Source organism: Thamnophis sirtalis, unplaced genomic scaffold, assembly GCF_051295495.1.
Source record: "Thamnophis sirtalis isolate CommonGarterSnake01/CBP01778 unplaced genomic scaffold, rThaSir2_p1.2 scaffold_11, whole genome shotgun sequence".
Classification (NCBI taxonomy): Eukaryota; Metazoa; Chordata; class Lepidosauria; order Squamata; family Natricidae; genus Thamnophis; species Thamnophis sirtalis.
In genome coordinates this window covers 18180685-18196836 of record NW_028261391.1, presented here as the reverse complement: position 1 = coordinate 18196836, position 16152 = coordinate 18180685, and the positions used below count along the sequence as shown (strand labels likewise).

The 16152-nt window shown below is 40.1% G+C and overlaps 1 protein-coding gene across 1 annotated transcript in view; it reads right to left on the bottom strand.

The window, feature by feature from the left end:
• The window catches only part of GOLIM4 (golgi integral membrane protein 4), a 74103-nt gene that overhangs the window by 38229 nt on the left and 19722 nt on the right, over positions 1-16152 (bottom strand). The window contains exons 2-7 of the mRNA XM_087725292.1: positions 12276-12350; positions 11105-11154; positions 9278-9331; positions 8104-8254; positions 7374-7456; positions 3691-3774 (exon numbers count right to left, since the gene is read on the bottom strand). Of these exons, the coding sequence (XP_087581418.1) occupies positions 3691-3774; positions 7374-7456; positions 8104-8254; positions 9278-9331; positions 11105-11154; positions 12276-12350 (497 nt within the window). The remainder of the gene's footprint in view (positions 1-3690; positions 3775-7373; positions 7457-8103; positions 8255-9277; positions 9332-11104; positions 11155-12275; positions 12351-16152) is intronic.

The following is a 16152-nucleotide window of genomic DNA, read 5'->3' as shown; positions in this document are numbered from 1 at the left end:
TATTACATCTTCCTTCAATCTTTGGGAAGGAAAAAAAACCCACCCACAAATAGAAAGCATCATGGAATAAAATAAAAAGGAGGGAGGAAGGGAAGGAAGGAAGGAAAGAAGAAGAGAAGGAAAGAAGGGAGGAGGGATGGAGGGAGGGAGGGGAAGGGATGGAGGGAGGAAGGAAGGAAAGAAGGAAGGGGAAGGGGAAGGGAGGGAGGGAGGGAGGAAGGAAGGATTGTCTTGTTCAGTTGCCCGTAAGGATAGGCTTCCCTTTTTTTTAACAAAAGTGTTTGTTTAAGAATGGATCAACCCTAGGATGTCTTGGGGACTCTTGGAAAGAATCTGCAGAGTAGGAGATTGGGAAATATTACCCTGCTAAATTCAGCTTGCTGCTGTCTATAGTGTTTAAAAAGAGTGACTCTTGATAAAATATGGAGAGAGAGAGAGACAGACAGAGAGACAGAGACAGAGACAAAGCGAGAGAGAAAGAGAGAGAGAGAGGGAAAGAGAGAGGAAGAAAGAGAGAGAGACAAAGAGAGAGAAAGAAAAAGAGAGAGAGAAAGAGAGAGAGACAAAGAGAGAGAGACAAAGAGAGAAAGAAAGAGAGACAAAGAGAGAAAGAAAGAGAGGGGGAAGAGAGAGAAAGAGAGAAAGAGAGAAAGAGAAAGAGAGAGAGAGAGAGAGAGAGAGAGAGAAATGACAGAATAGCTCCTTGAAACAAACTACTCATCATTCTCCAGCACAATTACTAGGTCACAAGAGCAAGACCTGGTGATGGAGCCACACCAATAGACACCATCTAGTTCAAAACTCCCTGTAAATCCATGTGACGAAGGCTGCATGTGGAGTTAATTTTAATAGCCTCACAGAAAGGAAGACATGACTGAGTGAATGGAATAGAGTGATTATTGGCTTTCTGCAATATGTCTGTGTTATACCTGTGGCTAAGAGACGTGATGACGCAGTACTTAGAATGTAAAATTGCAGGCTAATTCAGCTCACTGCCAAGAGTTCAATTCTCACTGGCTCAAGACTACTCAGCCCTCCATACTTCCAAGGTCGGTAAAATGAGAAGCCAGACTGTTGAGCGGGGGGGGGGGGGCAATGTGCTGACTCTGTAAACCGCTTAGACAGGGCTGTAAATCACTGTATATAAATCTAAATAGCTATTGCCATTGCTATACAAAATATGAGGGTCCACAATCACCATCTATCTAGCAAACATTAAATTGGGCCTATCTTTCACTGTAAAATATCCATTGAAATTATCACTGTCAGAGAGCATGGGAAGGAATTCTAAAACTACATAGATAAAAATAAAATAATTTTCACTAACTTAATTGCCAAGTAGATAGTCATTTAAATAATTTTTTAAAAACAAAACAACAACAACTGCATCACTACCTTGATAGAAAGAAAACCCTACACAGTTTTAGACAAATGGTTGTCTAATCTGTTCTTAAAAATGTCCAGTGTTAGAACAACCACAACTTCTGGAGGCAACGTGTTCTACTGGTGAATTGTTATGTCATGAAATTTCTCCTTGATTAATCCACTACTTCAGGTACTTTTGAAAATAAGTTAACCCCGTCTTCTTTGTGGTACCCCTCAAATACTGGAACACTGCAAGTGCCCCTAGTTCTTATTTTCATTAAACTAGATCTACCCAATTCCTGAAGTTGTTCTTCATAGGTTTTAGCCTCCAGTCCCTTAATCATCTTCGTTGCTCTTCTCTGCACTCTTTCTAGAGTCTCAGCTGCTTTTTATATCATGGTGACCAAAACTAGATGTTGAGGAAGCAACTGCAATAGAGTTCCTAAACCAGAGAGCCGTGATGCTTCTCCATATAGTCCACCACACCAGCAAGTTTCCCTCTCCTCATCCACTTCCTGGCATGAAAAGCACTCATCTCCAGTCAGCAGCTGATAGGAAATTAAACCTTAAAGGCTTTTGAAAAGGCTCTGATGATGTTGGTGATGACAGTTTTTAGCTTAATGCCAAATAGAAGACTTTTAATCCAAACGCAGGAAAAGTACCAGGACCAGCCTTTGCTGCTAAAGCAGAGGCAATGGAATTGGCATCAACTGGGAAGCCAAGGAGATATGCTCTGTTCAAGGGACACTTCTGAGCCCTGAGACTTGTTTCAGGGTACAAAGATACGCAGACCTGCCATGTCGGTTCTCCCTCAAGGGAGGGGAAAAAAGATGTTATACCTAAGAAGAGATGATATGGACAAAGCAAAGCAAAACAGATAAGGATTTTCTTTCCTGTGGCTTTCTGTTTATATTTTGTCCCCTTTTTTGAAATTCAAATCATATATAGACACACAAAACAAACTACAATCTGTTCATCAAAACAGCTTTCACTATGGTTACAATGGGTTGAGGAAGATACAATGGGAGATGGGAGGCCACAAGAGCAGGCGAGGACACTGTCTGGCTCCCCAGCCTGATCCAAGGACTTATTAAAGCTCCCTTGGCTTTAGTTTTGCTCATATTTAATACTTTGGGTCAGTAGATTAGGTATGCTGCTCCTTTTATTTTTTCTTCCCTTCAACCACATTTATTTATTTGTAAAACCTATTGTAACAGCCCATCTTGCCTCAGGGTAACAGCATAGTTACTCTTAGGTAAGAAATATTCAGGTGTAAATTACCTAGCTACAGCTCTGGCAGAAATGAGGCAGAATCTAACTCTCAGAGGAGATTGAATAGGGAATGACCTTGAAGGACAGAGGAAGAATCACTACCCAAGCAACAGCTGGATACAGGGAGGGCTGAATCTATTCCAAGAGACTAATATCAGGAAACATCCAGGGGTGGGCTTTAAAAATTTCAGCAACAGGTTCCCTGCTCGGTTACTAGGTGGGCGTGGCCATGTTGGGTGTGGCCTACTCGGCCTCCTGCACCACGGTGACGGGGGACATTTTCACCCTCCTCAGGCTCCAGAGGCTTTCCTCGAGCCTCCGGGAGGACGAACACTATTTCCCCCCGGGCTCCGGAGGGTCCATTTCCGGCCTTCCAGAACTTCTGGGAGGTCCATTTCTCCTCCCCCCCCCGCCACTCCATGAGCCTCTGTGCGAGCCCTGCATTTATCTCGCATCCAAAACAGGCCGTGTGGAGACTCCTGGGAGGGGAGGGCGGGGAGAGGCCAACCAGGGTTGGGATTTGGAGGTTCTTTGAACCGGGCATAACATTAGCTATGGGTTCTGGAAACATCTCAACAGCCCGCCCCACCAGATTCACAATAAAACGAGAAGATTGGGAGAAGGTATTCAGTCTTGCAAAATGATTTCTAAAGTCTCTACAGTCTCAAGATCATACAGCTGTAGTGATTCACTTAACAAATATGGCAAGAAAGGTCGTAAAATGGGGCAAAAGTCACGTAACAACTGCCTCACTTAGCAACAGAAATGGTGGGCTCAATTGGGGTCGTAGGTCGAAGACTACCTGAACATTACTGGAGCTGTAATAATAATAATAATAAATAGTTTGGCACTGATTTCTTAACTCCGCAATTCTGGTATAGCAGAAATCCTTCTAGGCATGCAGATCTTGCCCCAGAGGGCAGCTGGTTATTAATGAGAGAACCCAGGTTTGCATGCATAAAAGTTACAGACAGCAGGAAAAAAAGAAGCAAGAAATATTAGAAGCAAAAAGAAAACCACCACTGCTAACGCAATGCCGATCTGGTGGCTGACCTGCGCAGCTTTTAGTGCGCTCTTGTGTTCTTCCAGTGTCATTACAAGCTGGTTGTGTTGGGAGATTAAATTCTTATGCTGAAACTACACAAAAGAAAATACCACATTAAATGTGAGCCCAGGTGTTTCTTCAAAGCTTAGAAGATATTTCTTAAGGAGGCTGTCAAGCGTTGACTTCTCACTTGCTTTTTAACCTTGCTTTTATTAAATATACAGCAAAGCCTCGGTTTAACAGGTAAATTAAAAGGAGTGGCTCTTTCTTGCTTCTCACTATTAAATCAAAGGGTATGTTATCTCCGGCACCATTGTTATGCGTGACATAGATTATGCCATTTATGACAAATGATGTAATTATACACAGTGTTTTCATTCATGCCATTTAAGTTCATTAATATGAGGTTACAGTGTACAGAATTTGCATTTTATCAAACTTTAATAAATGAGGGGTGGGTTTGTGCAGTCACAACTAGAAAACATAGATTGAGAACAGACATAAACCAGGAATGACAAACTTTAGTGAACAGGTTTGCTGCTTGACTATAGTCAAGTGTGGGCGATTTAATACGCCATCATTTTAAAAAATGATTTAACAAGAAAAAATGCTAAAATTGATTTTTCTGTTCTTAATTAGCGTTATACATCAGAACCCAAACAGCCTCTAAAGTTAAATAGGTTATATTTCCTAATTAAAATGAATCCCATGGAGGAAATCTTAGTTTTATACTGTCCACACACATACACACATATTCTATTCTATTCTATTCATTTTTCTATTACATCCTATCCTCTCCTATCGAACATACCAGCTAGCTTGTTCCCAGGACGAATGGTTTTGTGCATGAATTTCTACAGAAAATTATTGTTCCTCATTTCCCATCAATAAAAATTATTTCCTCATACATTTCAGGAGAAAAATGGTTCTGAACAAATAAGGAAGTTTCTTTCCACCATCTAATAATGCATTGGGCATTTCTATGAACTTCATCTGCTAAAAAAACCTATCAGGTGTAATTATTGTATTGATTTCAATATTCCATAAGCAACATTTATATGTTTTATTTATCCATGCATTTATAAATTGAACACATACAAGTGTTCTGACGATACTGCCTTTTTACTCTAGCCTTAAACTGATTCTGCAGCTCATAATTCTTAGAGAATTACAAGCTAAGATAATTAATCTGTGAACTATCTATGATCTATTTGGCAACAAGAATGGTTTATGGAAGATTGGAGACTTGGAATGTTAATGGAGTAAAAGGGAAGAGGATGAATGAATAAATGAAAGGAATGAATGAAAGAAAGAAAGATAGGTACATTGTATGCCTGAGAATCTAAGCGGATTGTAAGAGATATGAACGAAGGTAGTTTGATCTTGTGCAATGCTGTTGATGAATACATGCATGAGCATGAAGGTGTGAGTTCAATTAGGAATAGAAGAATTAAACTGAATGCCAAAAACTACTAGCTAGTATTACGTGGACTGTTTTAAGGGTACATGAAAATAGAAATTTATAGGCAAGTGCTGCATGTTACGCTCCAGTGAACTGTGATAATGAAAAAATGAGGAATGAATTCAGAGAAAAACTGTTCAACATTCTGAGTGAATGCTGGGGAGGGGAGGGGTGTGTGTGAATTATACAGGTGGTATGAATGCAAGGATGGGAATGAGTCAAGCAAGTGGAGAAAAACTTTCAGATTCCAACCTTCAGAGACTCAAGACTAAGTAAGTATCGTGAATGTTTAGCATGATCAGCTTAGGAGAAGATTCTCATACTCCCTGACTGATGTCTCCACACATCTTCTCATATGCTCCCTGACCTGTGTGGTACCTTCAGCACCCCCCTCAACCCATGCAGGGCCTCTTCTGTCACCCCTCACATCTTTGTGCATCCACTCCAACCCTACTGTCCCCAACCTATGCAGTGTCTCTTAAAACCCCAGGCAGCCTTCCAACCCACACTTCCCTTTGCATCTTTGTGCATCCTACCTGACCTCCACTGAGTCTCCCTCACCCCCTCCTGCCCTTGTGCATCCTCTCAGACCTTCCCTCACACCCTCATGTATCTTCCCCATGCCACACCTCATGTGCATCTTTACTCCGTCTTCCACATTGCAGCAGCCACTTTACCTGCCTGAAGATTTGGGACTTGCAACTTCACCTCAGCTTCCCCACTCTTCTGACCCAGCTCCCCAAACACGACAAATCCTCTGAAGTTAATTCAAAAGATTTCTTTGTTAGGAGCGCCAGCAGCCCTGGCAAAAAGTCTCTCTCTCACAGCAGGCTAACAAGTCCATCCATCCAGAAGATACGTAAATAGTTGTCTGCCACATCTATTCACCTCTTCCCCTTGCCTTTTATCCCCAGAGCTAGGGTGGAGCTTTGCTAGCAGCGATGGCTCTTCCTTTCCCAAGATCAGCCCATAAGACTTCCACTGCTCTCCTCTCCTCTGCCTTCTGTAAATCCGCACGTCAGACACAGGACCTAGATGTTCCTCCTCTTCCTCATCAGCCACCTCAAGACCTGGGGGCTCTTGACTCTCCATCTGGGGGCTAATGGGCCATCCAGGCTCCATCTCTGTCTCTATCTCCAACAGCTCCATTCCCTTTCCCCCAGGAGCTCTCAGGTTGCCTTGATGCTGACCCTGACTCCCACGCCATCTCCTCCTCTGATTCGGCACCTGGAGGGGCCGGGCCAACAGGACACAACACCCACTGACTTTGCTTGTGGGAAGCCGGGCTGGAAGTTACCTGGCCTAATAACCATGGTATTCAGGACTGCAGGGATTGCTGCTGCTAAGTGATATAGTCATGTTTTAGTACTGCAATCCCTAGCAAAGGGAATTCTCCTCCCAATTGCTGTCATAAGTTGAGGACTACTTGTGTGAAAAATCTTGAGGTTGCTCAGTCATAAGAGAAGAAAAAATGAATGTGGATGGAGCAGAAAACATACAGGAAGGAAGAATGAATGGGTTGAGAAGACACCCAAGAAATTGAATGAAATGGATGATGAACACAGTATGAAATACCGTACAGATATAGTAGAAGCAAAGAGGATTTGAAAGGATAGAAGTATCTGTAGTGAATAGCATTAGTATAAAGTAGAATTAAGTAGATCTCCTCTTCTTTTATTATCTCATCTCTTTAATGTCTTTAGCTTATTATTTTCTTACTGCAGTGCTGCACTCTGCATTACCCTGCCAACTTCAAAAAGGGAAAAGTGCAATGGGTATGTGTGTAGCAAACCATATGGAAGTCAGAATTTAATTCACATTTCTACTAGCAATATATGGAAGCCAAAAATGTGACTTAAAGGATACTATGGTTTCTTAACATGGAAAAACCAGGGCATATATTGGTTTATTTAGTAATTTACTGATTTTTTTAAAAAAAAATCAAAAATGCAACGGTTTATGTGCAAGAAACATGTTTCCTTCTCCTTTTAATTATTAAGAGGGCAGGAAGTAGAGTGATGATATGTTAAACTGTGCATGGGTGATCTGTGTGAACAATTCCAAAATGCTACAATGTGTACTTAAAAAAAAATCTACTATATTCCCTTAAGTCACAAAGGTGAAACATTTTTCCCATTGTGTTACATTGCAACATTTGTATTCCTCTTTGCAAAAAAAAGAGAGGTATTTCTCTCTTTCTCATGTCTTTTTAGGAGATAAAGATCTTACCTTCACATCTTGCAGCTGAGTATGTATATCCTGGTGGGATCTCCTCAATTGTCTGTTTTCTTCTTGCAGATTGTACATGGATTCTGTTTAAAATTCGGTGTAAAGAAGTGTTCAAACAGACATATCTTCGTAGGAGGAATTCTAATTGATTTATGTTTTCAAATATTAACTAAATGCTAATCTGAATAGACCTGTCTTGCCTAAATATATGCCTCCCACCGCTGTATCAAACTACAAAAACCCATAATTCATTTCTAAAGGTAAAGGTTCCGCTCGCACATATGTGCTAGTCGTTCCCAACTCTAGGGGGAGATGCTCATCTGTTTCAAAGCTGAAGAGCTAGCGCTGTCTGAAGACGTCTCCGTGGTCATGTGGATGGCATGACTAAACGCCAAAGGCGCATGGAACGCTGTTACTTTCCCATCAAAGGTGGTTCCTATTTTTCTACTTGTATTTTTACATGCTTTCGAACTGCTAGGTTGGCAGAAGCTGGGACAAGTAGGGAACTCACTCCATTGCGCGACACTAGGGATTCGAACTGCCGAACTGCCAACCTTCTGATCGACAAGTTCAGTGTCAGTGTCTTAGCCACTGAGCCACTGTGTCCCCTATTCATCCCTACCAACTTAATTCATTCATTCATTTGTACCAACTAGCAAATGAGAGCTGGCTCTACAGGATGGCCTATGTTCCCCAATTCCAAAATTACTTAAGCAGCATCCCTCTATACCTTTTAACTTGGACATCGCCTGCTCCTTTTCTTGCTGTAACTGCACATATTTCTGCTTGTGGTCATCAACTGCTCGGTTGAAATCATCTCCCTGTCTCTTGTGTTCATCTTCCAGATCTGAGTGCTGTTTCTTTAGTTCTTCATGCTGGCTCTGCATAGCACAAAACCAAAACAAGAAAAGAGCACAAGGATTTCTTGATCTATGCAGCTGCCAAATTTTGTTTTTTATTTTTCAAATGCAGCATCACTCCAATGATTGTTGCGGTGTGTGTGTGTGTGTGTGTGTGTGTGTGTGTGTGTGTGTGTGCAGTGTTGATGAAGATGCTCCCAGTATACCATTTCTGGCCTACTTCTTTATTTTGATTTTTTCTTTTTTTGTTCCATCATGTCCGATTCTCAGAGAATATCTGCAGAAGCATCTGCAGGTTTTTTTGGTGGGATTTCCCCCCCAGAAATGATTTGCCATTGCTTCTTTTCCCAGGGCTGAGAGAAAGCGACTGGCTCAAGGTCAAGCTCAAACCATAAACCTTTACACCCAATTGCTTTCTGTACTCACACGTCAATCCTATGAAATGTTTGTGGGGATTTCATATGTGAAAAATATATCTAATTTTCTTCAAAGTACAAAGAAATCCGAGGGGATGATTGGATGGAAAACATTTTGCCATCAGAAAGCCCGCCTTCTCATAAAATCTAGAAGACGCGTTGAAGTCAAAAAAGATTTTTTTAACTGGGGATTTTGACAAATGCTTAATAGGAATAGAAGCCTAATTTCATCATCACACACCCATCATCTCTTATTTAAAGACTGGATAAAAACAGAGGTGGTCTTATTTTATGTAGCTGAATAAGGGAATAGAAGGTAGCTCAATGGTAGAATGATCTTCTGAGAGATTTCAAGTTTTTCAGATCTTCTACAGTTTTCAAGTTAAATCTAACATTTAATGGCATGGATATTCTAAAATTAAGCAGACAAAGATTCTCCAAATGTAGCATGGGCACCCTTGCTGAACCCATAGGGTAGCCACATGGTTCAGGAAAAGTTTTTAGGGCCAGCAGGAATGCCCACATTGATTGTAAAACGCCTTTGCCAAATTTATCAAGGCCGTTTTTACAGCTTCTACATAAAATTTCCTTTGTTTGCCAGGAAACTAACAACAACTCAAGTATCTACCTTCAGCATCTGATGTTGTACGTTCAGTGCACTATATCTGCTATTGGAATCTTGCTGCAAAACAAACAAACAAAAAGAAACACATAGTTAGATAAGACCTCAACTGCTTTTGGCATAGCAATGGCACTTCTCTGAATGCTATGGAAATTGCAAACTTGTTCTTGAATGTTCCCAAGAAAATTCAAGAGGTGCACAGGGAACAAATTTTACTTTCTTGTCTCAGTTGCTGTGTTGAAGTGTTGAATTCAATTGCTAGAGGTCTCCAACTTGGGGAGGTTCAGGGATGTAGAAATCCAGCATTTCAAGACAACACTGAAACAAATCTGGATTGCAGACTGACTGAATATGCTGGTGCTGAAATCCAATAATTTAAAAAGACGCCACAGCATCGAAGACTTATTGTAAAGCTTGCCCATATGCTTGTCTGCCACATTTCTCTGTTCCCTCATATGAATGCCATGAATTATCCAGGGATCCTACTCACAACTGATTAACATGCTTCAGGGTAAAAAAAGAATGTGGGTCATATTGTAGAATGGCACAAGTACAAACCGCCCCCCCCCCCAAATCCTGTTTAGAATTGTTACAAAAGGACAAGCAATTTCCTTGCATTTGCTATTGTTGGCATCTTTTTGAGAACTGTTATCGACATAATTAGTATCAATTCTATTCCTAATTATCCCCAACATGGAAGTTATTTATTTATTTTTCCATTACCAGATCATTTTCTTGGGAAATCATTAGCATCTCAGATCTCAAGGCATACAATTAAAAACTCCCCCATCGCAGGATTTATGCTCATTTTGAAAATTATTTTAGCAATAGCAATAGCACTTAGATTATTATACTGCGCCTAGTGTTCTACAGCACCTCTGAGAGACTTACAGCGTCAGCATATTGCCCTCAACAATCTGGCTCCTCATTTTACTGACTTTGGCAGGATGGAAGACTGAGTTAATCTTAAGCTGATAAGAGTCGAACTGCAGGCAGTGGGCAGAGTTAGCCTGCAATTCTGCATTCTAGCCACTGTGCCACCAGGGCTCCTAAATTTTCCATTTTAACAACATTTTTTTTCTATTTCAGATGATACTTTTGAAAGTAATGTGTTATCACCTTGAACGACATTGTTCCTCCAGTTCAAGCATTCTTAGTGAGGCATCAATGCCTCTGAGGAAACTTCATTTGTCATCTGCCAAGCTCCACACCCCACCTTCTACATTTTTTTAAAAATGTAAAGCTGTCACATTGTACAAAATCAAAATACAAGCTTTGAGCATAATCCTTATTGCTGAAAATATATCTGGGCTCCCAATGGCTCCTACATGCTTTTTCAGAAAATCAAAATGTTGGACAGCTGAAGACCAATATTGTCTTCACCTGCCCACCCACCACAACAGTAAACGGTTAAATAAGATTAACTTTAGGATAGAAGGGACTGAGGATCTGACAGGAAGCATTCTGGAAAAGGAGTATTATGCATTTGATTCCGTTATCCATGGGACTTTTTATGAATAGGTAAAATCATTCCCTCCAAGCAGCTATTTTGCAAAACCACCAAAAACATTTTCAGAATTCCAAATTACAGTTGATTTGGTGGCACGCTCTAGATCATTTATGATATTTAAAAGCATCAATCCCAGTACTACAGCCCTGGAGAACACCATGGCTTAAAATCTTTCCTTTTCAGGAAGTGAAGATATATTTCAAGTTATTCAGAATTCAGACAATTAGATCTTATTCATTATACTTGGAATTTTCAAAGGGTAGAGGCTTTGATAAAATCCTTACGTGAAAAAAAAAACTTATCAATTACTTCTGCTGACTTACCCTTCCTTTATTTAATGTTTCTTGTGCTTCTAATTTATAAACAAGAAAATCTAAAATACAAAAATAAAAAGGGGAGAAATGAATGAACTTCAGGAACATATACATAAATAAAACCCCAGAACCACAGCTATTCTCTCTGGAGGCAACTCCATCTCAAACTCCTTTCACTGGCAAGATTTCACACAGTAATTCAGCCTTACACAATTTCTCTGCAATCAATTACCATATACCCTTTAGCAGTACCTGAGAACTGATAAATATGGAAACTGATTCTGCCTGTGGCTCAGTGTCCCCCCACACACACCCAAATTAGGACACTTGGCGCCAGTTAAAATCAATAGCACTTCAGTCATCATTAAAATAGATAAGAACTAGGTTTAAATTCAACTCATACAAATGCATGAGATTTGAAGTGAGTGCATCCAGGTATCCAGGTACAGATAGTATTGTGTTGTACAATGCAGCACTGCAGTTCATTCACACAAATATGTATCTAGTTATCCTTGTGTGTAAAGAAACTAGTTTTCAGTCTATGAAGATTCTCAGTCATCCAGGTCATGGTTGTCCCAAAGGTGCTTTTTCAGGAGGCAACTGGACTTTCTGTTTTTTTTTTCTTTTGAAGACGTTTGGATTTTCATCCAAGAAACTTCTTCAGCTCTTTTCAGTTTAGCTTTACTGAGAGATAAAATTCCTTGGTTTCAAAGAAAAGGGCACAAATGACTAACTCATCCCTATGCCAGGCCTGTAGTTCAGTCTGCACCTGACTTTTCAATATGTATCCAGTCTTCAGACAACAGAATGTTCATTGTTAATTGCATTACAACCATGCCTATTGTCATTTTTGACAGAATAGAATCACCAGAAATTCAGCCAGACTGAGTGCTTGGCTCCAACCTGCTGAATGAAATATGTCTCTGTTGGCAGAGAAATTGTTGCAGAGTTTTATCCACTAGATGGTGGTAAGAAACCATAAAACAACCAGCTCTTATTTGCATAGCTGTGGAAATCTCACTCAACCATCACCACCAACAGCATTCAAAAGCCTGTCATTTTTTGAAAAAAAACACAATTTCAATCCATACCACCCTAAATTGCCTATCTGAATTCTTACACTACAAAACATCATTGCTCAGCTGATAAAATCCTTTAAAATTTATCTGAAATGTTTTACCTTCTTTTGCTTTCTTATGTTCGAGCCTTTCTTTTTGTAAAGATTTTTCTAGTCTTGATCGATGTTCATACACCACTGAAAAAGAGAGAAAAGTTTCAGGGAAATAAGTAGCTGTTCAGCTAAAAAAGAAATATATATTTTAGGGATAATAAGAATGAAGATTCCCATCAAGTAGCAAGCACTTAGCCAACGTTATCAAAGATCAGGAAGTTTTGGTTTGGTTTTATTGGACTTATATGCTGCCCTTCTCCCAAAGGACTCAGGGTGGCGTACAACATAAAAACATATATGACAAAAGTTTAAAAAGATTAACTTTTGGTTAATCTTTTAAGGTAATTTAGATAGCCCTACACCCCTGTGGTTGTTGACAATTGTGCTTGACTCAAAGGCATTTTTACCTTTAAGAGCAATGAATATAAACTGTCAAGAGAAAAATACTTTAAAATGTTTTGAAAATGGGTGTGTGAGAGAACATGGAGGTATCAATAAAAATGCATGCACCAAGCAAAATATCCTACACATTCAAGTTGATACTTGAACAGACAATGGTGGATTATACCCACTAAGTTAAATTGCTTCAGCTTGACATTCAAATTTACAGATAGTGACTACATAATGAAATTCAATTCTCCAGCATTTGTCCCAATGCTGCACCAATTGTATTTGCTTGTTTGGTGTACGGAGAACATTTCAAATGTGAAATGAAACACACTCTCCAAACAACTGAGTTGGACTTCAATCATTTCAAATTCCAATATTTTCATACCCCTGTTCCTCGGATATATATGTGTGTGCGTACATGCACATACAGAAGAAATGTCTCACCATAATGGAAAAGAACTAAGATTATCCTTTGTATCCAAGAGTCTGTTGTTGCCTGCCAATGGCCAGCGGAGTTGGCAGCAGATTCAGACAGTGAAGAGGTTGGGGAGGAACATGGGCCAGTCCTGGAGTCTGGGGAAGGCTCTGACGAGGGCTCTGTGTCGGAGGCAGAGATGGGGCCAGGGCCATCTGACTGTTATCAGCTGCCTTTGGAGTCAGACGTCAGTGAGGCAGACGAACAGCTGGAGCCTGTTTCCAGTGTGCGCATGCGCAGAGTTGCCAGACGAAGGGAACAGCTAAGGAACAAGGGTTGACTTGGGTGGTGAATGGCCCCTCCCATAGGGAATAAAAGAGGAACAAAAGGGAAGGTGTGTTTGCAGGAGACAATTAGTTCATTCCTGCATTCTTGCCAAGTATTGTGGCGTCTGAAAGATACCAGCCTGGCCACTCTCCAAGCCTGATAAAGGTCGGTAATTGGGAACTATCTTGAAAGACTGTGGGAGAGGAAAGACTTTGCTGGAGAGGAATCCACTCTATATTAAATAAAAGGGGTTTATCGGGACGAGGACTCAGCTTCATGCTGCTGAGGGTCAGAACAGTGTCTGAGCTCACAGCCTTAGTTCAAAAGCTCGTTTCAGAAAAGTTTGGCAAGTACCAAAGGGGTGAGGGTGGGGAGCTAGGAAAGCTGGGAGTGTGTGTGAAGCAATAAGCTTTGTTTTACCTATTTCTCAGATCTCTCAACTTCCAGATTTCCCTGTAAAGAACATACAGTTAGGTTTAGAATTGCTAAGTGCATCTTGAAATCCTGGATAAGGCTTTGAACTCAGAACATTTTGCATACTTCTTAGTTTTGCATTAAACCTACTAGATATATTTTGAGTGCAGGTTATGGTATAATGTATCAAATGTTTGTAACAGTACCTTCATCACTATTGGCAGAGGTATTGCACCATGTATGTAATGTCATAACATATGAGCACACCTGGAGTACTGCATCCAGTTTTGGTCACCACACTATAAAAAAGATGTCAAGATTCTAGAAAAGGTGCAGAGAAGAGCAACTGAAATGATTAGGGGACTGGAGATTAAAACATATGACGAACAGTTGCAGGAACTGAGCATGGCTAGTCTAGTGAAGAGAAGGATCAGGGGACACCTGATAGCAGTGTTCCAATATTTGAGGGGCTGCCAAAGAGAGGAGGGGGTCAAGCTAGTTTCCAAAGCACATAAAGGCCAGACAAGGAATGATGGATGGATGGAAACTGACAAAGGAAAGACTCAACCTAGAAATAAGGAGGAACTTTCTGACAGTGAGAACAATCATCCAATGGAACAGCTTGCCTTCGGAAGTTGTGGGAGCTTCATCACTTGAGACTTTCAAGAAAAGATTGGACTGCCATTTGTCAGAAATGGTCTCCTGCTTGAGTGGGGGTGGACCAGATAACTTATAAGGTCCCTTCCAACTCTGTTAATTTGTTATATGTTAAAAAGGGGGGTGTCTCAGTTATGCAATGCTATTGCTCCTGGGATGGGAGTACCACAGTGATAGACAAATCCCTTCAAAATGTATTGCATGTTATTCAATTTCAAGTTAGTATGATATATGGACCCTATAGGTCCATATATCATACTAAAAAACCCTATAGGTCCATATATAGATTATAAATCATGGTTCATGGCCCATTATTATCTGGAAATCACGTCACAATAGATGGTTCTATAAATTGTACTTAAAACAAACCAGCTCAGCACAATGTGTGAACCGATCCAAAACAGGATCATAGCTTTACATTCAAGATTATTGACAGGTCTGGCTGCCAATTCATTTCCAAAGGCTTTATACAGGCCTTTGAAGTCCCAAATAGCCAAATATTTGGATGAATGCATCACCCTATTGTTCTCCCACTGTAAATGAAGTCAAGTGGATGTTTGCAAGGGAGAAGGTTTCAGATGTAGGAAGCTAAACAGGGAAGTCTATTTGGCACCCCCCACATACCCAACAATGACTTCTCACAAGCATTTTTGAACCTAGCTTTTGAGTTCCTGGATTCCTGTGATGTATATGGTTCATGAGCATTGAACACTGAGCCCAGTTCAAGAATCCTAGGCTGGGAAAAGGAGATTTTGAATTTGAAACTTCCTGTTTCTGAACTTTTGCTTCAGTTCTGAAATGAGCTGTCCTTGAGACTTTTGAAATTTGAAGTAGAAATTTCTGGAGTTCAGAACAGTCTCCAAATGCTTGAAATGGTCCGTTTTGCATTTGAAACACCATCCTGCATCAGTCCAGCGGTTTAGAGCTTAAAAGAAGATGTACTGCGCTCAAAACAGAGAGTTAGAAATTTGAAAATGTCTTAATTTGAAACATTCTCTACATTACTAGAGAAAACAGTGTGTTCTCTAGACTATCCACTTAAGATGCAGACTTATCAATGGTTTCTGCTGTGTTGCTTTGTTCTCTTGCAAATTATCAGTTGTAGATAACTGTGCTTCGTTCAAATTTTCCATATGACTCCAACGAAATTGTGTAAGTGCAGATGAACTGGAGAAACAGGATATCACTACTAGTTTTATGAAAACTACTAATTTCCCTTGCAGAGGTCTAAATCTGTAAATCATTCTTACTAAAGAGATAAAGGCTGAAAGGAATGGAGTGTGTCATGCTTCTACAACTCTATTTCTGTATGTAAATTAATATAATCCTGCACCACTTTAGAATCAAAACAATTCACTCAGTTCAGAGTTCTCAATGCAACATGGAAGTTTCAACTATATGATGAAAATATCATATTGATAAAAATATCAGTAGCATACGGCTAGATATGTAATTCAAAAGGACCAAGGTTATCAGAACATCATGGGGTACTCATAAAGGGACTCTGAATGAACAAATAATATCAAAGCTTGATGTCTTTTTTCATTTGTTAGTTATATACTTTTTGCTACTGGAATATGCCATATAATTATCTAGTTCAATTCAATTCAATTAAAGGTCAGGGTCTTTAGTATTTCATTAAATGATCAGAGCTGATTTTGGCTATCCCCATCCTACATAAAT